This window comes from Myiozetetes cayanensis, unplaced genomic scaffold (assembly GCF_022539395.1).
Source record: "Myiozetetes cayanensis isolate MyiCay16 unplaced genomic scaffold, myiCay2020 scf2-11, whole genome shotgun sequence".
NCBI lineage: Eukaryota > Metazoa > Chordata > Aves > Passeriformes > Tyrannidae > Myiozetetes > Myiozetetes cayanensis.
The window spans coordinates 17,203,813-17,229,632 of NW_026087411.1; the positions used below are offsets into that span (position 1 = coordinate 17,203,813).

General features: G+C 36.6%; 1 protein-coding gene across 13 annotated transcripts in view; it reads right to left on the reverse strand.

The window, feature by feature from the left end:
* CDC42BPA (CDC42 binding protein kinase alpha) overlaps window positions 1–25,820 on the reverse strand; it is a 186,279-nt gene that overhangs the window by 24,152 nt on the left and 136,307 nt on the right. For 7 of the 13 annotated variants that reach the window (XM_050316010.1, XM_050316009.1, XM_050316002.1 and 4 more), the window contains 15 exons: window positions 22,710–22,815; window positions 21,946–22,094; window positions 20,664–20,755; window positions 18,052–18,128; window positions 16,843–16,890; window positions 13,187–13,225; window positions 9,943–10,062; window positions 9,165–9,245; window positions 6,933–7,038; window positions 6,060–6,196; window positions 5,310–5,449; window positions 4,361–4,442; window positions 3,000–3,216; window positions 2,177–2,239; window positions 644–1,237 (listed from right to left, as the gene is read on the reverse strand). In XM_050316010.1, coding sequence (XP_050171967.1) covers window positions 644–1,237; window positions 2,177–2,239; window positions 3,000–3,216; window positions 4,361–4,442; window positions 5,310–5,449; window positions 6,060–6,196; window positions 6,933–7,038; window positions 9,165–9,245; window positions 9,943–10,062; window positions 13,187–13,225; window positions 16,843–16,890; window positions 18,052–18,128; window positions 20,664–20,755; window positions 21,946–22,094; window positions 22,710–22,815 — 2,051 coding nt within the window. The remainder of the gene's footprint in view (window positions 1–643; window positions 1,238–2,176; window positions 2,240–2,999; window positions 3,217–4,360; window positions 4,443–5,309; window positions 5,450–6,059; window positions 6,197–6,932; window positions 7,039–9,164; window positions 9,246–9,942; window positions 10,063–13,186; window positions 13,226–16,842; window positions 16,891–18,051; window positions 18,129–20,663; window positions 20,756–21,945; window positions 22,095–22,709; window positions 22,816–25,820) is intronic. The other 6 variants (XM_050316006.1, XM_050316014.1, XM_050316007.1 and 3 more) reach the window with 4 other exon arrangements.

Genomic DNA, 25,820 nt, shown 5'->3' on the forward strand with positions numbered 1-25,820 from the left:
CCCCTCAGGGTTATGAAATGTATTTTCTATACTGCGTGTTATGCATTGTATTTTGGAAAGGAAGAGAGAGACAGAGGAAGGAAACTTAAAAAGTGATTTTTTTAAAAAGCAGAGAGGACATGAGTGTTGACAAAAACTGCTGAGAAAGAGAGAATGAAAGAATAAAGAAAGAAAAGAACAAAGTGGTAAGCAGAAATAAACACCATTAAAGAACAGCAAGTCGAACTACCAGATCCTGATGACTCTGAACATCAGAGCTGGAACCACAATGCTGAGCCAAAGTACAAAGAAATTTCAAGACTAAGTAACAAAAGCTCAGCACTGGTGGTAAGGAATAGATCAGCCTTTGTAGAACCTGAAGCTTTTGGCTGTTTTAGGTACCAGGACATGTTTAGAAGTTGGACATCAGAGTTAGATATCCTGACTCACGATTCCTCTTTCTGTTCCAGCAGAGTTGTCAAAACCAGCGTAAATGAGATCAGGGTTAAACCCTCTGACTAGAATAAAAATGCTGAGAGAAGCTGAGAGCATTCGTTTCCCTGTCAGGTAATTAGCCCTGACTTTCACTTCCTGTGGATATTAATAGAAGCAGTGACCATTTCAACGTACAAGAGCAAACAGACTGACAGATGTGCCAACTTACAGCAAGAAGATGGAGTTGCGGGCCACATCAACTCTTGTTGTCTCGATCTTCGGCCCTGGCAGTCAACATAAACCCCGACGCTGCTAAAACACAGCAGGTATTCTTTATTTGAGATTTCGACTGCACAGATGGCATCAGTTGGCTGCTGTGAGATAAATGATAGTGTGTGGTCGTCCGGATGGAGCAGGCTGTATGGGCTGCCTTCGCCATGAAGGGGATATTTTAGGAAACCCGACTGGTAGCCCACACAAAGACGGTCACTGAAGATTGACATCCACTGGACGTTCCCCTGGACCTGGATCTCCTTGATCTTTTTGTGACGCGTCTTGCTCTGATTTAGTTCATAACAGAGGACCTGTCTTTTCATGGCTACACACAGGCAGGTAAGGGCCCCATGGCGCACGTGTCCAGAAACTATTGACTGACAGCCTTTTGTCTCTGCCAGCTTATAAAACTCAGTCTCCCTTCCATCCAGGGCAGCCATGGGGAAGAGCCGCACGTGACGGTTCCGTCCTGAGATTACTGCAATGAGCTGTTCACTCGGGATGAGCTCAATCTGATGAACCTTCTTATTGTCACCAACACGGATGATCTCTGAAAAAAATTGAAGAGAAAAACCCCCAAAACTGTAAATCCAAGTAAATAAGGTTGAAGTGTGAATTGATTATAACATAGGTATTTGCAAAGATAAACTATGAAAGAAACCCAAGAGATTCCCTTTACTGCTTCCCTGCAACATTAAAACGTACAGAATCAAAACTTGTATTTTATTAATGCCAGATGTGGTAGTTCTGGATAGACCTTTGGCTTTTCCTCACAAGAAGGAGGAGGAGCAGATCTGATGCAATTAAAACCGCTATATTATTTCAGGACTCATTTCAAAAACAGTTAATAGCAACAAAACTATTGAATAAAGGAAAACCCTCAAAGAGTTGACACATGAATAATTGTTGAGCACGCAACAATTAAACATGCTGTTTGTTGAATTAGCTTGGGCATCTGTTATTACTTCTTACAATACTGAACATAAATTTTCATTTCCAGCACCAAAGAAGAGGTTACAAGAAAGGATTATGACACAATTCTTACTGAGGTGCACAGCAGGACAAGAGGGTACAATAGTCACAAATTGAAATGAGGGAGGTTCCTTCTGGATATATGAAGGAAGTGTTTCACTGAGAGAATAATTTGCAACAAGCAGCCTAGAGAAATCATGGAACTGTCCTTGGGGATCTTCAAGACCTGACTGGCCAAAGTCCTGAACAACCTGGTCTGAATTCAGTATTGAGACTGCTTCAAACTGGGGGAAAAACCTTCAACTGCATTCCAGAAGTTGGATCATTGTTACTGAAAAGGATACCCAAACCAGAAAGCACACAGAACACCTTCTGATCTCTCATGGAGCTGTTCAGCTGATAATGTAGTAATTAAAAAAAAATGAAACCAGAGGATATTGAGTAAGAAAAAAGTTTAAAAAGCCACTTTCTGATTATTTAGTATTAGGGAAATTATTACCAGTTCCTAATCTCTTACCGTCTTTGGTGACATGCACAACAAACAACCCTTCTTCATTCCCCAGAGCTATTCTTTCATGGTCTGTGACATTAGGAAAAAAAAAAAAAAGGGTTATTTTTCTTTGGAAGAACTTGGGAATTACTTGAGGAATTACTTCAACAATAGTGATAATTCTCATCAACAGATTTTTTAATATCTTGAAGTAAATGTATATAAAGCCAAACCAATACATTCAAGGGAAAAAAAAAAGGCAACCTCCCAATCTTTCAAATTCTGAAAAAAACCAAGTCTTTTCCCATTTCTTCTATAATAGTAATGGTGAGAAACATAATTTTTAACAAACCACTCAGAGTACTTTAGTGTACCACCAACTTTGAAATAATGATAATATTTAAATAATTCAAATAATCAGAGTTTAACATATTTTATGCAGTAGCATTTAAAATTACTAAATTCACTCTCTGATCTTACATTTTGTCTCTAGTCCCACCAGCAGATTTTGTAAAGTCAATGATTTGCATCTATTCTAGAGTGTTAATTTTGCCCAGTTAGGGAATTATGTTACCAGAATAACAAGAGAGAAATGTCCAATTCTCAGTCAAAATTATAAATAATTATGAATATGAGTGAATAAAGGGAATACTCTTAAAAGATCTGAGAAAAGTACTGGGTAGCAAATTGCACTTCTCTCTTAAGTCCATACACATTTCCATATGGGACAAACCCACTACATATGACTCTCTATCCAGCAGATAACACCATCTAATACATTTTCTTTCTAGAAGAGCATGCTTTTAGCATACTCATTTTTCTCAGAGCTTTCCTCTTATTCATTTCATACCTATGATTGCTGCTGACTGTGTTGTTTTGATGAGGGGCAAGGTGCTGTCATAAGCTTCTTTGGGAACATAGACTGAGCGGTCTTTGAGCTTGTTCTTCTTCAAGATCCTATGCAATTCATTCAGCACGCCCACCCACTTGCTTTTTTCATTCTCACCGTCTGCTAGGATCAGGATTGAACACTTGTTACTGGATGCAGAGAGCTGGGAGGCTGTAACCTGTAAAAAATATACACGTTATGTCATAAGTGAAAAATTTCCTCATGACCATTTTTGCAAGGCTATCAGATGCCTGTAAAAGCCCTTTTAAATAGCTGTTTGAACTAAGAAAGCAAAAATTTAGCCTTAGTTAACAGAAAACACTCTTATCTTATTCTAAGAACCCACAGCAGAAAACCTGTAGCTGTGAATAACTCAAGAGCAGAGAAAATGTTGGTTTTATTCTAAATGCATTTGTGTTTATTCTATAATTCACAAATGTGTGCTCTACATAAGGCACGAAATTGTTTCTCACAGCAATTTTATAACAAAAAGTAATTCTTACAGAGCATTCTGTATTTTTTAAGAGCAAAAGATTTCATTAATAATTCAACACAATAGGAATGGTCCTTATGAAAGAATGATCTGTGATCCTTTTCATGTATTTGATAGAGCTACTACAGATAAAAGTCAAAGTCCCTTTTGTAGGTTTATCTCCTGTAAGCACACAGAGTGATCAACGGTCTAAAAAGTGGAAAAACAAGGAGTAAAATACAATGATACAAAAAAGAAATGATAGGGGAATTAATAAGACACCAAGGAGATTTTATTGAGGTCAAAGCTTCAAAAGACTATCTAGCAAAAATAAGAATATTAGAAAGAACCAATGATGGCAAAACCCTGATACCAGATACTAGACATAAATTTTTATGAGCATTTTACACTACATTTCTATACTGACCATCTGATAAACAGGAGTTTTCAGATAGCCAATGCACATATTTAAAAAAATAGCTAAGATAAAGTCCTCAGGAATAACAGAACTAGTTAAATAGAGAAGCAGAGGGCAACTCTGGGAAATGAAAATGTAGAAGGTCATGATGAACAAAAGAATACAAAACACATCTTACTGTGAAAATTGAAAAATAAAACCCACATACAGTGGAAATGAGAGGTTGTCTAAATGTACCAATGCTATTTTTACCACAAAAATGACGTATGTACAGATCCCTATGCATTGCTGCTGCTGCTGCTGCCATGGATACCACATGGCCAGAACTTGCCAAGGAAATAAAAGACTAGCAAGCTGTCAGTGAATCACACCATACATCACCCTGTGGAACCCTGTATGTCTGGGTTACCAGGATCAAGACATAATACTTACCCTAAAGATACAGGGGATATCTTTTCGATTTGCATGGATGACATCCGAGGCCAAGACAGAACTCACAGAGAATTCTTCATCCCTTATGGAGACCACAAACACAATGGGAAAAGAGTTAAAGAGTAAAATCTGTATGTTTGCTTTTTACGTTTCCAATAGTCTTGTTTTGTGAAGGACACAAGTCAGCACTGAGATCTAATTTTTAAAATTATCCTTTCCTCTGTATCTGCAGATGAAATTCACAAATGCAGTGCTGTATAATTAATTCCTGGTAAATGTTGATGGAGATAAATCTATTTAGATATCCTATATCTGGTTTCTGTTTGTATAAATTAAAACTTTTTAATTAAAAAAAAATCCAACTTAAAAAATAAGGGGGACCAAGAACACCTCTTCCAACTCTTTCATAAAAATCCAAACTCATTAGAAGTTTGAGACTTCCTAGATGAACTAACCTAGATCAGAGATGAGCTTTACTTAGTTGCTATGTTAAATGCTCTCAGCCTTCAGTGAGGTTGGTAGTATTTCAGTACTACTGAAGACAGTGTGAACAAACTATTAAGCCCTTCTGAATCAAAAACTGTACAGTTTTATCCTATAACAAAGTTCTATCTTTCAAAACTCTATTCAACTCCAAAAATAATTTTATTTTTTCTTACTTATTCATTCCAGATCTTCTACACAGCTGAACAGATGCTCTTTGCACATGATGGAGTAATGTAAGTTTGAACGTCCATATTTGAACACACAAGTGCAGTTCAGGTTAACTTCAAATAAACGTTAGAGCTGTTTCTTTTTTCTTTTTCACCAGAAAATCAGAGGCTCTCAACATGGATTACAGGGTTCCATAAAAGCTCTGGAGCTTGCTTACTGACTTCACAAAAAGGAAAAGCAGAACAAAACCTCCCAGTGCCTCTGATAAGCTCCCCCTCAGCACCACTCAGCTTACCTCATGTCTATGACCTGACTCACTATCACGCTTGGCTGGGACGCTTTTCCTTCTGCTACATCGTATAGGAAGAGTTTAAAATCACAGATCACTGCCAGTGCTCTCTGCCAACCTTTCTTTACTCCAGATGGTTTTGGTACCTTTAGAAAAACAAATTCTGATCAACTTTCTGTAGGTCTGGATGCAATCAAAGAACCAAAAAGCACAAAAATCCATTCACTCATCTGGGTTGAAAAGCTTTTTTTCAGTGATAACGTTAAGCAACATGAGCAATAACACAGGAGCAGTAAGAGCATCCAACAGATGATTAAAAAAAATTAGTAGTATCACAGATTCCTTCTTCTTATTTCACAAATTCATTCAGAGCTGTATTAACAAATAGAGAGAATCTCTAGTTGGTCAACAGGGATATAGCCAGAACTATGACAGGAAATTATTTTACTATTTAGGTACAAATATCCACACCAACACCCTAGACAGTAACAAACAGAAAGATTCAAAAACTCACATGCCCTGGAATATGATCTGATCTCCAGACTATTCAAGACCAACTCAAAGCACAATGACCAACAGAGATGGAGAGAGAACTACTGCTGAACATGCTAAGAATTTCTTTGTGAAAATTTGGTTTCCAAAACTAGTACCTTAAAGTATAACTGAATCCATCTCCCACAATGCACCAATTAATTGCAGCTCCGGAAAACAATGAATTTAACCTAAGTGCCCCAAATGCAGCTGTGTGACACTTACTCGGACATGTCCTTCATACGCTGTTCCTATGCCTTTCTGGGGATCTATTCCCAAAGGTCCCTTAGTCTGTTCGGGAGGGATGGGACACACTGCAGGAGCCTTGTCTGCACAGGTCACGTGGCAAGAGAATCCACACACTTGTGAGGAGGAGAAGAAACAAAAAGATTTAATAGTTATTTCTCGTGCAATGCAAAAGTTACAAAAAGATGATGACACTTATACAGGAACCCTCTCTCTTTTCTTGACCAACATCTGAATACTCTCACTGAACTTTGCTACACCGAGACAGAAACAGAAGTCTGCACACAACAGCAGTTCATGCTTTTATCTGCTCTAAATCATTTTTCTCATTTTCAGATAGTTTATGGATACACAGTCTGGTTTCATCCAGGTAAGAAGGCGCCTAAGATATTCTCTATGATTTCCTCTAGGTCCAACTCTACTAGTAAACTAAAAGTTGGAATATCCTCTAAATAATGAGTGTCATTCTGTGTACCTACAGATGGAATAACTGCCATTCAGTATCAATTTGCCTCTTTCTAGAATAAATCAGAATAAATGTCTTAGAAAGCTAAAAGCTGCTGTCAGCATAGCTGACCACTGACTGTGGCCCCTTATTGCTATTTTAAGTAAACTGAACTAAGCTCTTCTACCACCAACTGGAAAAAGTGTGTCCCCAGATAACTAGGTAATCTGTTAGGTAAGATATTTGAAGTGTTTGGCTTCTACTGTTGAAAGACTGAAACATGAGAATCTGTTTTGTTGTTCAAAACATAAAGAGAAGACTCCTGCATGACCATGCTACAACATTTACTGTGTCATTTGCATCTGTAAGAACTTTAGTTCACACTCTGTGCTCTCACAAGTGCTTACCTTCACAAGTGCAGCCCTGTCGTATTAAACCAACCATCAGAGATGTGCACTGATTGCATTTTGTTGGTGTATTGAACGACTTCACTACAAACTGGTGGGCTTTAGGCTGTGAAACAAGCAGACAAGGATGTTAACACCTGCAACACTTCTGAAGAACAGTTATTTTTTTTCACAGACATAAGAGTGCATAGGTTCATTTAAAAAGGCAGCTTGTTTGTGTTTGCTGAAGTGAGATCTGAGCTCCCAGCACATGGGCTGAAAAAAATTCCTTATCAGTGCTGGTTGTTGATAATTTAAAACATCCTCTGTAAACAAAACCATGGAAACTGGACCTTGCCTAGGAACATGAGTTTGCTTCCACTGCAGATAGGAAAGCTGCCAAAATTATTCCATTACACTCTAAAAACCTGACCTGTGTGTGTATGTGCTTGCTGGGCACCCGGTTGCCAGCCAAGGTCAACCCAAAACAGTATTTTCTAAGCTGCAAATTCACTGCTCCTCTGTAAGGAGTGTTGCCTTAGTTCAAAGAAAAAGGGCAGACTTCTTAAAAATTCCAAATTTTATGTCAGAAAGCATGACAGATTTCTGTTTTATGGTGTCCGGAAGAGGCAATTTCAGAACACCCAATTTAAAAGCAAGAGCTGAAGTTGACAGATGAAGCTGATTTTGAAAGGTCTTATCTTCCTGCTATTACTTGGGAACATAGACTACATGAGGAAGTGGTTTAATTCTCTCTCTCTCCTCAAGGATGGCCGTGTTGATGCTACCATATAAAGGTTAAATGACTATGTCATGTGATGGTATGATTCATAAAAGGCCTTATATAAAATCCAGGAAGCTACTTTGGCTTTCTACATAAAATCCCAGTGAAGTAACTACTGGTAGAGAAAGGACAGAGCACAGGGTGAATGCAAAGGCTGTCCAAAAAACCTGGATAATGTACGTGATCTGACAGATGATTTTGCGGACTAATGAGTAGGTATGTTAAAATTTTACTCACTTTCATGTTTTTCACAGTGTAAGATATCACAGCTAAGGGCTCAAACTTATCCATATTTAATGACAGCTTTACTGTTACAATGGAAGCTTTCTGTCTAGAGATGGATGTCTTCTACTGAGACTTACAGGGAAACAATACTTAGCTTTAAAAACTGATGCAATCTAAAAGTAAAAAAGTTCTTTAGAGGACATAATAAATTGTAAAGCAAATTATTACTTACTGAGCAAAATGTTTGCAAAAATTAAATTATGTGTAGAGCAAAATCTGCTTAACATGATTCCAAGTACACTTAAAGCATTTCTTTTAATTGATCTACTAATACACTGCCAACAGAACAGTCTGCTCAAACTACTCAGCTTTCCTTTACACAAATGAATCTTTTGCTACTTTGCAATTTATCAAAGCAGAGAAACATCTATTAGAAAGGCTTACTTACTTCATTGATTAGTTGTAGAAAAACTGTCATTTTTTATCATATACAGAAGATTCTTAAATCACTTCCGAAACTTAAACGAGAAAATTTTTCCTTTCATAGCTTGTATCTTACTCCACAATTACTTGAATATACATAATCCACTGGGATACATAATTCACTGGGAATTAGTGTATGCTGACTGGCTTACTTGGCCAACAGCAACATGATTTCAACAACTGAAGTAAAATCAGTACTTATGCGAGTAAAAACAGAGAAAAACTGAAACCCTTCTTCCAGCCCAGTGCTGCAGTGATGGCTGTAGTGCTCATTCCACATTGCTCATAAAAATGACAATCTATGGTTTCATTTTTAATCTTACTCTTTGCCTTGTCTCAAAAATAAGCATCTAACTAGCACACAGATGTGATAATCCGAGACTGGCCTGCAGTGACACCAGTTTTATGGTACGCAGAGGATACAGAGGCAGGTTTGTCAGATAACACTCTCTTCCTAGGATACCTATTTTCCTTTCTTCACTTCCTGGCTCATTTATCTCTTTCTAAATGTCTAAACTACCATTTTTCCTATAATCAGATGCCTGTGTGCTGCTACAATGGAATTCCTAGTGCAACTTGTCACACTCCATAATGTAAGAATGAGGGGGTTTAAATTTTAGAAAGTAACCAGTTTGCATATAAACAACCCTGGTAGGCAGTTCTGGTCAGATTAGCGTGATAAACAGTTCTCATGAAGCTGTGGCCCAGGGGTGACATTTCCCCTCTTACTACATAAAGAGTGTGAGTGCTTGAGAGAATACCTTTGGTGCAGAGAGTCCTGATCCAATGTATGCTGTCCTCATGGTCGGTGTGTGCATTGAATGGGGAGGATGATCTGTAACCTGAAAACAGGCCCCAAAGGATCAATAAGACATCAAGTACACACTATCAAAGATAGCTTCGAATAAAGGAAAAAGACTTCATTGTCCCACCCACCCCATCCCCAAGCATACAAGCCACGAAACCAAACTGATTTAACACAGGAAAGGACTCGGAAAACCAAATCCTATTTCTCAGCAAAACAACATGCAAGATTCGTCTCCTAAATGTCCAAACTAACTTTGTATTATCTTAAGCATTTGATTAGATATTTTCTAATGTAAAATAACTACAGAGTTAAATTTTTTAACAGGGAAAAGGGATAAATTATCATAGTTGCAGAGTTTGGCTAATATTTCGTAATAACAAGACTTTCAGTAGGACTTCAAAGTGTGTTTTTACAAACTACAGTACAACAGTATCTTTGTGCCAACATTTCTTAAATATTCTGAGGATATGTTATAAAGAGAGATTATAACTAATAATTGATTCAAGCTAGTTTCCATCCCTATTCAATTAACCATATGTGAAAGGAAATGCAACATTCTTCAAAATACAGTTCACCACTAGTGCAGAAGGCTATCACAAGGTCCTAAATAGACTTGCTGCAGAAGAGTGAGCTTCATCCTAAACAAAAGGATTTCCAATAGTAATTTTTGTGCAAGTGAAACTGTTACTCCTAAAAAAAAAAACCACAAAGATTTTTCAACAGTGAAGTACCTCGATTGGCTCAATCTCACTAGCTGTAGAAGGAGACCTTGATCTTGAATGGAGGTGAGACTTGCTATCTTCATCCCGTGACGGAGTATTAGACAATGTAAAATTCTCAACTGAATCAATCTAGGAGAACAATTCAAGAGAAAAAACAACAACCAAAGAAATAAATCAAAAACATCATTAAAAAAGAATTCTCAACTCTTACCAAAATAAGATATGGGAGCAGTAGATTCCTAAGAGAGAACTGAGAGGATAAAAATTCAGTTTTAAGCAATTTCCTGATTGAAAACCACAAAAATGCAATGAAAATTATTGAATACAAACACGCCAAGGCTTCTGCTGAGAGGTGAGCACATGCATAAGAGCTGCTAGGTCAGAGGCCTGATAAACACTCGAAGAGACCTGTAACTCAGGATTTTTAAAGGGTGAATATTTTCTAAACACAACTGGGTTTTGTCCATTGCTAGTAGGGATTTGTTAGAAATGAATTCCCATACATACCATGTAAATTATTGTCAACATATTCAGGAGAAAACAAGGAGAAAAGACAGAGTAAAGAGTATATTTCCTGAGGCTAGTGTTAATTCTATTCACAGAGAACTGGAGGGGGTTTTGGACCCCATTTGAACTACAAAAACATCCTTACCAAGCATACAGTTTCTTCAGGGAAATATTTTCCTGGTCCTTAATATACACAATGAAACTAAGCCCAACACAGAGCTACACTGAACAACATGGCATAAAGGTACAAACAGGTATCTTGGAAAACAAGTCATCTTTTGTTAGTCCAACTGAAAAAATTAGAGAAGGCACGATTCTCCTTTGAAAACAAGATGTCTTCACAAAGTTTTCTATGTCAAAGTACATATAAAAGAAAAAAAAAAAAGGTGAAAATGTTTTTCTCCTCTAATAATAAAACTAAAAGATGGAGGCCTCCAGAAGGCTCTGTGGGGATGCCTGGAGTTTTTGAAGCAATGCTATCATCAGCTCTCCGTTGCCAAGGCCTGTGCTAGCTTGCAGATAAATTAAAATATGCAGCAATGTTTATAGGAAGCATTTGAACATTCCAGTGTTTTTGATCTCATTTGCCACGGACAATGCTAGGAATTCCACAAATTTTACCGCTTTCTGGGAGTCAGATATATTGCCAAGCCAATCTAACACATGCATACACAGTCCTGTTCTCCAGAAACTCAATCACGGTAGCGAACAGGTGCAGTTGTTAGTATTCTTTTTTAGTTTTTTTTTTTAACAGCAGTGAGTTATAAGTTTGGTGTCTTCTAGTTTTACCATCACCTTCAAAAAAAGTTATCAGGTGGAGAATCGTTCATCAGTTTCATCAACCTAGGCATAGTAACATGCCTGCAAGTATTTCTGAAATGAAAACAGGAAATTCTCACACTGGGATACACCTGTTTACTACACATAGATCACGCGTTTCAAGCACTGAAGCAAAAATTAGCAGTAAAGCAAACATTCTGTGCTCAGATTTATCAGAAGCAAATAGTAATTGAAAGCTTTACCCAGTATTAGAAACTTAGATGCCTGAAGTAGTAAATCCCCAAACACGTTTCAATTATTTTAACCTTTTTTTATAATCCAGTATAAACATGTGATAAATTGGGGTCCACTGAAAGACTGTTTAACCTTCAACAATTCTACCTTCTCCTTAAAAATGTTACTAAAAAAATAAGCCCAATGAGTAACTACAGGCAAATTTTTTCATAGCAAGAAACAGACATTCCTTTTTTTCTGCAAGTTAAATTCAGAGATCTAATCTATCATTTCATAAATGTTTCCAGATACTTCAATCTTTCCCTTTCAAAGTAGCATCTGCATACCAAAGAATTTTCATGGTGTCTGTGAAAAAAATTTAGTACAAGCTTGATATGAATGATGGAACTTTTCTGGAATGTGCTACAAAGCCTTTGTGGTTCAACGCAACTGCTGAAACAGTAACAAACGTATTTCTACTTTACTTATGAACATAGAAAGCCCACAAAACACACTGAACCTGATCTACCATTACAGAATTTGAAGGGAATTTAACAACCACTGTTGCTGCAGAAACAAGGCCTTGAGCTGTATTGCTGCAGTGATCTCAGGTTCCTTGCTTTAATGAGAAGAACTAATTACAAAAGCAACATGATTCAACTATGGTCAACAGTTTACAAAGACGGTGTTAACACCATTCAAATTGGTTTTAAACAAATCCATTGGATTATCAAAAGCAGACTTCAATATTTCCTACCAAATTGTAACAGCCTTGCTGTCTTCCACAGGACTGTGCATAGTTGTCTACATGAGCCACCTGTACAGGCCTGAGCCAAAGCTGGCCAGTGTATAAACACATCTTGAGGAGAGGGAACTCCTCAACTGGAGGCATCGCCAACAAAAACAAGCAGTTACTGCAAGTTTGCCTAAGACACTGAGTGGTGTGCTTTGAACTGCGTGGGTAAGGACATTATTGGAGCTGTTGGGCAATATTGCTTATTCACTGAATATTCAGTATAAATACTTTGTATATGCACTTATTCCTACCCATCATATGTGTATAAAAGATAAAAGAAGTGGTAGTATGAGTTTAAAACGGACATAACATACCTGGTGCAAATTCAAGTCCGAGAAGCCTTTGATAACACATGTGAACACGTTTAAGAACCCATCACGACTTTTGAAACACCAAAGGCTTTTCCAGATTACCAATTACAACCCATCCCTTTCCATTTTCCCTGCATGAATTTTTCCTACCCTTCTCGATGCTCTATTTACTCAATTCCCCACTTCACATTTATTTATCTTTGTACTATGATATTTTCTATCATTTGCTGTGATGTGCCTCCACAATGACAAACTTTAACCTTCTATAGGCAATTCCCATAACCTAACACATGCCTTCGGCTAAAGGCAAGGAAATAAACAAGCCCTCATTTGATGTTTGCTCATCTTCCCAATCTGCATCTACCTGATCAGTTTTCACACAGAATTTAAACACTGAAATGAGAAAGCACTCAAAGCATCTTCTCCAGTTACTGTGATATTCAGCCCAAAGGATTACCAAATGAAATACTCCAAAAGCTTTTAGCTCACAGCTGTAAAACAATAAAAAGCACAGCAGTAGCAGCAGCAAACAGCAGCAGCAGCACAGAACATGCAGTGAGGTAAATACACAATCCATACATTAAACATAGGCATGGACACAACAGGCAAAAAATAAAGGGCCACATAGAGTAAGACAGCCTCTTACACGTCTGCCTTTGTTAGCTGGAATACAGGAAGGAGAGCGCTTTAACAAAGAAAGGAGAATATGTTACAAAACTGAACAGTGACACGTACATCACCTCAGAATTCCACGCTCTGTATCTCCAGAGATAGTGCTTAGACACACACAAACATGTTCATTTTTACTAGTATTTAAAAAACAAGATATTCTGGGGCAACAAGAGGGAAGAAACAAAAAAAAAAGGAACCGCTATTTCAAGTCTGTTGTTTTACACTGGATAATAGCAGGGAAACTGCAGACTGCACTGCACTATTAATTTGCATCTCTGTGCTTTGAACAAGATGAATGAAATAATCTATTGGAGGTACAATACGTCCAATTTAAATTATCATTACAAACCAGATTTACTCTAACCTTAATTATGAATGTGCAAGTAAAGTCAAAGTTCTCACCACTACTGTGCCTTATTCTGTTCAATAATAAAAATTCAGAACAACATTTATTCTGTGGCTATTTGTTCAGATTTGTTTAGTCTAACTAAAGCCCACGAAGACTGTATGTGAGGACAGACTGCAGGAGGACTTAAGAAATTTATATTTAATTCGTAATGTGTTAGTAACAGGGGAAAAACTAGTTTCTTTGAGCATGTGGTAAAAATAACTTTGTCAAGGTAAAGTAGGATTCCATTTTATTATTCATAAATAATCACAAATTCATCCTTAAATAAAATAAGTTGACTGCTTGTAGTAGCTAGTGAGATACACAAAGATCCACCTGGTAAAGAAACAAAACCCAACACTTCCATTATCAGACAATTCTAGTGAACACAGGAGACTTAACACCTACACAATGTTACTGAGAGACAGCCTGAGACACACAGGAGAAACAGCAGCAGAGATTTAGAGATCAGTCTATTAGAGTCACTGGGGGTGACTTCCCTCTCCACCAAAACCAGTAACCAGGGACTGCAGAAGCCATTCCTACTCCCCTTGCTGTGCACACAGGAGACACGAGGGTCATTTCTGAATGTGTGGACTTTCACAGCTGTGAGGATTTAGGCACCAGTTCTGCCAATCTGACCAAGCATCTTTTCCAGGCAGGACAGCTGGAATCAACAGTGACTGCTACTCATCTGAACAGTGAGTTATCACTTCTTGCTCAGCATCTGCAAGCTACAGAATCAGCAGGACATCTATTTTTATTTCTCTCCAGTGGCAATTGCAAAACTACTGTTTTCCTCATTGAAAGAATTAGAATTAACTTCAGGCATTCACAGAGTGCTATAAATAGTTATTTGGATGGCAAACACACAAGACATATCCACCCCAGTAAACCCAGTGCTCTGTACACATCTACATGCTAAACAGACTTCAAAGATCTTGCAAAGAGTGCCTTGTAACTGCACATAGTTTTAAACACTCTTTGTCCTTTCTAAACGAAGCACAGAGTCTGCAGAAACAATACAGGCCATTATTAATATTTACTTTGGGTTCCTGATTAAAAGAGAGGCTTTCCTGAAACCCATGCAATATTGCAGCACTGCACGAGTCTGACCTGAGGACTTCTAACTCTTCCTTGGTCTTAATATAAAGAGCCCACACACTTCTCAGGTTTGACTGAGCACAGATTAATTCTTCTGGAGATGCTGCAAGAAGCACTGCCCTTCAAGGCAACTACTATCAAAAAGAGTCACATTCGGTGGGCAAGGATTTTTAGTACCCTTATTTTGATTTAAGTCCATCTAATATATTGATACTAAATGAACTCAATGAGCTAAATCATGAATAACCATTCATTTTGATAATTCAGAGAATATATACCTATGAATGAATCAAGTAATTGTCCAATAAATTAAATATCCAGAATGGACTTTAGGCACAAGTGAATGATACCATCTCTCACCTACTAATGCAGATATCAGCTTTATTTCTCTTTCTAACAAATGAATCTGAGAAAGAACGATCCTTTTGGACTCAAACTGAAGATGTAACAGGAAGTTTGACTCCATGTGCAGTAAAACATCTCCATACAACAGTATACACATTAATACCTGAAATTGTACCCCAGACTGAAAGGTGGGTATCTGCAAAGATTCATCTGGGTAGACCAATCAAGAATTGTTCTTAAAGGATGTACAGCAGTAGTTGAAAACTACTTATTTGCATAGAGAAAAAAAGAAAAAAAAGAAAAAAAAATCTGTGAAAATGCTTGTGGAAAAGAAATGCTGCCTTCTTTAAAAAAAACCCCAACCAACAACAAATACAGAATTAAGTGCTGAAGTCCTTCAAAATTAACTAGATATCAACCAGGAAAATATTCTCATCCTAAACTTCCTCTTGAAAAATAAAACATTACCAGTTACTCTACTGCATATGTACTTTATCTCTCTTTTAACAGGTTTTAGGACAGAGTTTTAGATATTTTTAAAGGTACCTGCCTATGAAAGAAACTGTTGATACAAACTAGGAGTTCCTAGTATTAAGGTAACATAGAACACTTCTTTAATCCAGATAAAGGATATAAATATTATTCATCTATTGTGGGTTTACATGACAAGAAAGGGTGCCTTCATTTTTTTTTTTGTGTAAGAAAATTCCAACAACATCAGCAAGCCCAAACTTTTCCGTACACTATACAAAAATGCAGGCAAATGTCTTCTGTGATACCACAGATTTATCTTCACATTTTGTCTAGGGTATATACCCAGCTTACAGAGAAAAAGCATCCAGAAGGAAAGCATTGTTTCAGAGTAAGTGAAAGAAAATGAAAGCAGTAGAATAGACCCATATACTATATCCTCTTTGCTACACCCTTCACAGCAGACATTTCTCAAATAAAAGTAATTATTTCATATTTCAATGCAAATAGGATGACAACATGTTAAATATACATGTATAAATATGTGTGCATAAACAAATATACGAGCACAGACAGACATACACACACACACACAGGATACCTACAAAGTTGTAATGGACGGGTGTCTACCATGGATGCATAGTATACACTTTGATTTCAAAAAAGTTTATTGTTAATTACTTTTATGTGCCTACTATTTCAGTTTGGGAGAAATATAATGCAGTCAATTTTCAGCTTTTAACTCAATTCTCTTAGTATGCAATTAACTGGTCAAAAAATTTAAACTGTCCTGACAGAAAGCCTGCACCTCAAATGGCAATAAAAAGTAGTAAGTTCACCTCAGTTATAATGAAAATTACTTTTCACAATATAGGCTAAAAAAGAGACAATATTTTATTTGAGCAAACAGAAATTAACTGTATGCAAGGAAAGCATTTTAAAAGAAGTGATTAGAAACCTTTTGGAAACAACTAATGATAAAGGAATAATATGAAACAATAGAATAAAATAAAATAAATGTTCCAGTGATTTTGGGACCATTTTCCACAGGCCATATCAAAAGATAAGGCCTAAAAGCAGCTTTTCTCCATCAGTAAAACTCTTTGCAATTAAGAATTCTTAACCTGCACCTAATGAAAAACATTTACCTTAAAATGGAACACCTATCTATATAAATAGACGTAAGTGTGCTATTAGAGAAATACTCTGTTTTCTACTGCACTTGTAGATTTTTTTAAGTTGACTGCATTAATGTCTGAATATTCCAAATCAATCAACTGATCTGTTATTAAGGGATTTACTGGGTTGAAAGTCAGACTTACGTCATCCATAAAATCAATCAATGAGGATGAAGAGGAGGAAAAGGAATCCTATTTTAATGAAAACAGCAGTAAAAAAAAGAGAGAGAGAGAGAGAGAAAGAGATGGATGAAGAAAACTGTGCAATATAAATAAAATTGCAAAAATAAAGAACTGTAAATAATTAGTGGCAGTAACAGTTACCTCAGTAAGTTTTCATTAATTGCCTTTCATAGACAATTAATCAATAATCTACCTGTAAAAAACCCAGTGTTTTTCCAGCACTCACTCAATAAAATATATTCCTATACTCCAAGAGGATTCTCAAATTGAAAGTAACTTATAAGATGATTAAAAAGAAAAATTAAAAATTGTGTTAATTGTGAGGACTTCAAGAGAGAACAATGAATTAGTGAATACATAATGAAAAAAGCACATTCTGGAATATTAGTAACATCAGTGTTTATGCCCTTTTACAGCTGAATGCAATGACCTTGTACACGCATCAGGGAAAAAATGGGCAAACTTTAGACCAACGTACAACTATAAAGGTGGTGCCTTGTCCCCTCTGAATTCAGTCTGACCAATATTTCACCCCAGCTGCTCTTTTACAAGAAAAATGATGCATTGCTTACTGTTGATTAAAAACATAAGATAATAAATGTACGGTATTGTTTCAATTTTTTTTTCTTCTAGGCTTTCTACCTAAACTGGTCTTTTGTCTAAAAGTGACGAGGGTATAAAACAGATTCATTTTTAAGTATATAGGATCTGTGGAGAGGAGATGCATAGCAGTTATCTGGATTTTACAGATCTGTGTAAAATGAACTGATGATGAAAACAATCTAATAAACAGTATTAAGGACTTCAGGGGATACAATCAAGGACTATTCATATCTTCTCTCATTTTTATCAAACCACTATCTGTATGACTCAGTATTTTTCTGAATACAAAGAAAAGCCATTTGAACAACTATGCTTTTCATGTTCACCACAAACTCAGGCAAATTTCTGCGTTCAAGATTTCAGAGAGAATTCACTATGATTACTAGCACTCAAGAGAAGGCAGCCAGCACTGTAAATGACAAACAGTTCTCACATATTATTATACACAAGTATAAATGGGGAAGTACAATTAAAATGCAGTAGCAAACTCTCAGCAAATATGCACATAACCTGCACACCACAGCAGTTCCGCTGACTAACAGAGTTAAAAACAGCTGTAACACTTACTTCAAATTGATCCAGAGCAGAGGTAGGCGCATTCAAAAATGCCAAGAAAGAATTCTGTGAGTCTTGGTGCTTTACACCTAGAAAACAGCAGCAGGTTTTTAAGCTACAGAAAAATAACCTTTTCATGGAGGACCTCTGCCTTGCTGAATCAGGGTTTGAGTGTCCACCTGAAACACCTACGTGTTTTGAAACATGTTGCACATTTGGTCCATTTTCCACAGCAAAAGATTTTCTTTAATAGACAAGTGTATGTTTAATTAACCTCTTCCAAGCTAAGATGTTTGTGTGGTATGAGTTCAATGTGAAAACACACTGTATGCACATGTCTGTTATGCAAAGGGCACTGGTTTCTAATTGTTCATGCCCATTTGCACCACACACTAACGTAGCAGGTGCCATCCTGTGATGACAGGACAGCTGGAGCGGACAGAGAGGTTCCACAAAAACATCCAGAAAACACTGGATGGGTTCCTTGACCCATGCTCTATGTCAATCTGCCACCTCTCACTGCTGAATGCCCAGGAGTAACACAATCCTGGGTAAAGCTTCAAAAGTCTCTGTCACACAGCATCATTTAAGTGATGTACAGCCAGCGAGAGGAGCAGGAATGCTGCATCCCCTGGAGATGCAGAGGCTGGCACATCCTGACTGTTACTTTAACTTGCTTCAACTCATAGCTTTTTTTTCTTTTCTTTGGGGCATAATTCAAGTTGCTGTGTGGGTGTTTATAGATCACAGATGTGTATAAACTCTATCTTCCGGAATTCTGTAAATGCATTATACACACATACATATAAATACTTTTTATGAACAAAGCCTGCAGGACTGTGTGCATATCAAAAGAATGATGCTATCAAAGGTTACTTCCTTCTTTCAAAACATGTCAGTGTCTTGCTCTAAATAGAACCCCTAGTCAATGATGAGGTTACAAGAACCCTTTCCTCTTCAAAATATAAATACACCAAAATACCAACAAAATACTAAAAACAATTTTCAAATTACCTGCTACTGATAATAATTTTTTTATCAATCTTTTTCCCCACCTGCTAAATTTCTGGAATATATTTATAAAGAGCAAAGGACTCAAGTGCTAACCCAAGCAATTCCTACCTAGAAATAAATTTCCACACACTATAAGTTACTCCACACTGTACCTCATGTACATTTGAATCCTCTACACAGTTCATGATTCAAACATATATTTCTTCTTGTAAGAGAAAACCAAGTCCAAAGATGATATGGACTTTGGATTAAGGTGGATTTCTATCAAAATATTTGAAAAATTGTAGAATATTACTTATTTACTTCCATTAAAAAACATGACTAACTTTTCCTTGGACACTACTTTTGTTTGCTTGTTTGTTTTAAGAAAAGAGGAAATGTTTATCTCTGTTTTCACCAAAACAATAAAGTTTTAAATACTGGAAAAAATACAGGGTAAAGTATTAATTATAAATTCATAATAGATTATTTCAGAAGTCAAATAACCATGCATAATATTTACGACAGTTCAAGAACATATAAATGAAAGTTAAGCATGACAAAGTATGTTTGTCTCCAGGGAGATGCTAACAAGAGCTTCTCTCCAAATACTTGGAAGAAGCGTCATCCTGGTATCCATGCTGAACATCAAGTTGAACAAGTATCAATTCCCTAAGTCTTATTTGCTAATTGGCACCAGTAATTTTTTAATATTGTGTATAGGTTTGAATTATTTTTACAAGTCAACCAGCATTTGGAGACCTATATATAGGAGATGACTGTTAACTACAATCCATTATAGACTGACATGCCATTAGGTTGCAAAGTCTGAACAGTATTTTACATCCCTATGCAGCAATTGTTGCCGGGGTATTGAAATTATGGAGTTAAAACAGTTCCCTACAGAAAATTAGGTAATTCCATTTGGCCTGAAAAATACTTCTTCCCATGTGACTCATAAGATACAAATATTAGAGCTACTACAGAAACTGCAAAGAATCAGGCAACTCATTAATCATCTCTTATTGAAATCTTTGTTGTTGTAGAATTACCGAAAAAGTCTCTTCTCCCAGCAACAATGCGAAATACTGTTAGTCAGATGCATCAGTAATCCCAGAACATACTCTTAATACCACAGCAAAGCAATCATGACCACACTGCTCACTGTGTGCTTACAAAGCCTATCAACAAAGTCATCCCAGAAACAAATAAATGCTATAAATTCCACTGCAGTTGTTTTCTCTCTGTGTAGACAGACCCAAAACATTTATAAATGATCAGTATTGAAGTCTGAATACCTTCACCCATCATAAAGGAGAAAAAAATTAGAAATGTATCTATACTTCTAGCAGTTTTCTGGCAGTGAATCAACATATCCATGCCAAATGAAAACAACGCAGTTCCAACTCAAATAATACCTTACTGGTTCAAGTGTATCAAAACTGAAGCGTATTACAAACACTGAAAGTGCAAATGCAACTGCTGTGGGTACATCTTAACACACAATTGTGCTCACATTTTGTATGCCAAAGTCTGTTGGTATCATATTTTAGTTGCAAGGTGAACTTAACTGATAAGATGTACCCAACCAATGTGAAACATGCTATTTACTTGGATATCAGCTGCCATACCCTTTTCTGATCTAAGCTCTTCTGTCTCCTTTTTCAGCCTTTCAATATCTGCCAACAGCTCCATGTTCTTCTTCTCAGATTCTTGCAATTTACTTCAAAAGATAACAAACAAAAAAATGTATGTAAGTATTGAGAAACCACGTTTTTCTGTCCAACTTTGCATGCTATTTAAAAATTAATGCCCAGCAAGGTTCATGGTGTCTTCCAATGCCAGAATGAATGCAGAAATCTGTTGGGATCTGTTTAGTATGGTACCTTATAAAAAAAACAACCCAGAAAAAACTAATTAATTGTTCCAATTTATCCATTAAATAGGCTTGTGTTTCTAATTCCTAAGTAATTGTGTGAGCCTGTATCCTGTAAATGAGAAAAAAAGACCATATATATTTTTATACTTAAAATCTTGGGGATTTTAAATTTGTTAATTCAGTGCCTGTAATACCAATAGATTATCTTGAATTGTTTTTTCCTCAGTTACTTTAGAGTTATCCAATTCACAGTTGATAAGTAACAGTATTATCTCTTTTTTTGAGCACTTTTCTTATTCTTGCCTATCAAAGCAAATACTGGTTCTCCTGTTCTTAGAGGATCTCCAGGGTTGCCTATCATCACGTTACCTGGCCTGAAAAACAAACAAGGTAGGTGCACTCGGTGTTCCCACTTTACAGGTAACATACCTGAACCTCAGCTCTGTCCAAAGCTTCTGCTTTCCCTAAAGCTGCAAACCACAGCAGTGCTCTGAGCTAGACTGAAGCTGGACACCTAGACATGGAATGACTTCCTCCCTGCTTCAGGCATCCACCCAACTCAGAATAAATTTAGTTGGGGGGTGAGGGTGACAGGGTGGAAAAGAGAAAGAGGCCCGTAGAAGGAATAAAAGAATTCATAATATTCCATGGCCATTATTACTTATTACTGTGCATATCACTCTGCAATAATTGATTTTAGTCAGCTAGCCCAATGCAGTTATCAAAGGAATGGAAAGGAGTATGTTCTAAGACACAAAACCAAACTCTGCCTGGATTTTAACTTGTTATCACTATGAGGAGAAATTATATTACTAAAGAGAAAGTGGAAGTCTTCAAGATTTCAATTTTCCCCAGTTAGTGTTCAGCTACTCACACAATGATGAGAGATATGGTCTTTTTTCACATTTGGGTATTTGAAAGAAGCATTATCATTCATTATCAAATTTTGACAGACAGGATAGTTAAAAAAATGATTTGATGACATTTCCTGAGAGTTATCAAAGTAAACTGGCATCAGAGCAATTCAGTCTTACCACTCTGTAGAGATACAGGAAGCTTTGACTTTGTTCAACTCATCTTGAATAGCCTGTTTGGCTCGGATTTCAGCATCAAGAGCAGACTGGAGCTCCAGCCTTGCAGACATATCCAATTTTGCAAAGCGGCGCATCTTCCAGGGCATGTCCTAGGAAAGCACAAAAAAAGGGAGAATAAAGAGTAAGCGTAAAGAAAGTTGAAAATGAAGAATGTAGCTAACTTCAACAACTTTGTTTCTCAGCCTATTACATGCTTAATGTAGGAATTCGTTAATTCCAAAGTCATCTAAAATTAAACATTAGGAGTACACAAAAAGTGTTAGTAGTAGTATTATTTTTGAACTCTAGTAATAAATAGGCAAGATTAATATTATATGCTGATCTCAAAAGCAAAGAGATTTTATGAATTTTAGTTCTGATGTGCCTCAATTCAAATGACAGCTACAAAGGACATTCACATTTCAAAAGTGAAAGTCTTGAAGTTTTTCATGAACCAAAATATGATTTCCTCCAACAAATTCATATATGGTTATAAAGTAGCTATCTGAACAATATAATAGACAAAATAATTAAAATGTACTGGTGTTTAATTAATTGAAAAACAATAAAGTTGCTATTCAGTTATTCAGAAGGGAAGCTCTAGCAAAGTTCAACTTTTGATTAACACAGACTCTAAAGGCAGACTATTTCTGCAGCTGAAACTATCAAATCAGTGGTTTTTTTCCAAACAAAAACCCCTCTGACATATGGAAGTAAAGTCTTACTGTAGCTCTTGCACCCAAACTGGAGTTCCTCAGGGCTTCCAGCTCTTCTGTCATTTTAGAGGCCAAGGCTTGAAGATAACCTCGAGCATCTTTTTCATCGCTTACCCTAAACAATTACATCAGAAGAATAACGTGTTTTAACCAAAGAATCTAAAGAAAAAACAGAAGTCTCTTCAACAAAATAACAATCAGAGACAGATAAAAGCAGAATACAAAAGAAAAATCATAAAACATAAGGAAATGAACAATCAACAAAAAACCCCAAACAGAAAACCACACAGAAATAATGCTTTGTTGCTTTGTGGAGTTCCATTAAACAATATGAATCGATAAGGAATGAAGACTGAAGAACCAGATATCTGAATACGTAATGTATGTCTCAGCATAAACATCAGCTGCCTGAAATTGAAACAGTGGGAAAGAAACCTTTCATAATTCAACCTATTTTTAGGGAGCAAATTAAGACAAAATTCACATCCTGGAATTAACAATCCAACTGTCAATATAATATTGGAATTAGTGGTTGGCTTTACTGTACCAATTGACTAGGAGTATTAGTAGTTAAATCAAACAGTGACGTTACTTCAAGAAATGCTAATTAAATAGGGAGAGTCTACTTCTAATGTTATTAAAGAGCATAAGCCAGAAGAGGCTCTCTCATCTAGCAAGCTTGCTTTCTATCAAGACGTGTTTTATGGGTGTAAAGACAACAAGGAGGAGACGTGTCTGTTTTTCAGATTCTTTGATCATCAGTTACAAAGAAAGAACAACAACTTTCTGTGATTAATCACAACAGTAGGTTCTTTCTTCACTTTGCCTCAGGTGTTAACACAGAAAAGAAAGCTGGTAAAAAAATTAACTCACTGAAACTAAGTAGCTTATGAAAAACCTAAACCAAACAAACAGAAAACCCCCAGCATCACCCCTCCTACTCTATTTCCTTACATGCATGGCTCTGAACATGTTCATTTTGCCCACAGAAAAGCAAACTCATTTCTGCAACACCAGGACATATGCAAGTTCCTGAGCTAGTCTCAGAGACCAGCAGTCTAATACCACAGCTTGATCACAGCTTGATAGTTAAGTCTATCAGCATCAAACACTGAAATGTTTAGGATGTGATCTAATGAATGAACCTTAAATAATTTAAAATAAAATACAGGAAAGTGGGAAGACAGTTTTTCTATTTCATGAAATCAACTTATCCTTGCTTCCTGAACTTTCCTTAGTAACTGTAATCCTGAGTATGTTGGAGTGCAGATGAGAGTTCTCCAGATGGTTAATTTTGTCTCAGAGTGACCTTTCTGCAGAAAGTGCTTCCCTCCATGCCTACAGAGCAATGTAAGTTTTTCCAGTTTATTCTACGAGGTTCACACACACACTGAATATGGTAGTGGTGCTACTCGCAATTTTACTATTAATTATAAAAATATAAAATTTCAACACAGACTTATAGTCACCAAGAGGCAACAGAGAGTACATACTCTGAACTGCCACGGGCAAGGGAGGAACAGAAGAGCATTCCCAGAGTGGCCTTAGGGCAAGATCACAGTGTGATAGCCACAGGCTAAACATCTGCAGGTTGTGGTGACTTTTGAGCGGGCAGTTTAAAATTTACATAAGGAAGACAGACTGCTTTAATACAGAGGAGGCAAAGGCAAAATTAGCAACCATTTCCCACAAATCTCACACCCAACAGGAAAATGCAAGCACTTATTCATGCCTTGGGCTTTCTCTTCTTTGTCTCCTGCTTATAATTTAGTTCAAGAGATGGGGAGGAATCTAGAAAACCCCACATGTCCTGACTATGAAAGTCAGTGAGAGTTTTGATAGTAATGAGTCCCTATTTTTCCCAAGGTTTATCAGAACTCAATGGAAGCAGCATACCAACTTCTTTTCTCATAACATTCTGGATGACACATTTTGACAACCAGATACAGATAATCTTGGCCTACACAAAACACTTAGGCTATAAGAGTGGGCAAAAGACATGAGAAGTAGTTTAAGATGTTTTTTAGGGGGGTGGGCACATAATTAAATACATTGCAGAAAAAAGTGTAAGCAGGAATAAAAAGAATGTGAGGCTCTCAAGGTGAGAAAGTAAGTTTTCCTGAGGTACTTTTAATGACACATAAAATCTTTACAGAATAAAGGGACAATGCCACAATGAAAAATAAAATTAAATTGGTGCCTTATGTTTTAACTTTTCTAAATGAAGCTGAAAAACTTTAAGTGTCCAATTTCTTTGTCAATTTTTACCATGCCATATAGACCCCTACTTATGGAAGGTGAGAAAACACCAATTATTTGGTTTATGACGCACAGAACCTTCATGCTCTAAATGCTGAAAATCTGCACATGCAGAAATCTCAGAGAGATGTTCCACAGTCATGTAGAAATCTAGAAAATGAAAATAGTCAGATATTTTTACAAATATCTGTACTGAGTTCAAAGGAACTCTTCAGACTCTGAAAAGACAGTAAATAAAAGTACAATTTGGAACTGAGGTAGTTTTGTTGTCCACTAGATGGCAAAATTCTCTCAGTAATGACAAACATTGATGGAATATTAAGTGGATCCAAGAGCTCTGGGAGCTTTTTTATTTGTTTCTGCTTTGCTGGTGTCGTTTCATTTAGTTGGCTTAAAAAAAAAATTTAATAATAATAATAATAATAATAATAAAAAGAACAAGAATGGTAAAGTTATTCTTACTAATGTTTCTCCCTTGTCCTTAATCTGACAGAGAGCCCTGACAAGCACAACAAGAGACCTAAGGAAGGAAAGTTCTTCAGGTTCCACCCAGTCATTTCTTTCTTTACTGAAAATTGAGATTAACTGTTCTGTTTTCATATCTCACATATATTTATTCATATATAATTGCCCTTGTAAGCTTAGTTCATTAACTGTAAAGAATCTAGAACAGCAATATAGTATAAATTCCAGTAAAATTAAATTTAACCTTCCAGTTGGAGCGAACATCATGACAATCTCCAAATAACTACTGGCTGTTATCTAGTATGCCATCTGTCCGACTCCCTGTATCCAGCTGGGATACTTTACAATACAAAGTGGACCCAGAAGACCAGAGACTTTGCTCAACAGGAGCGTTCT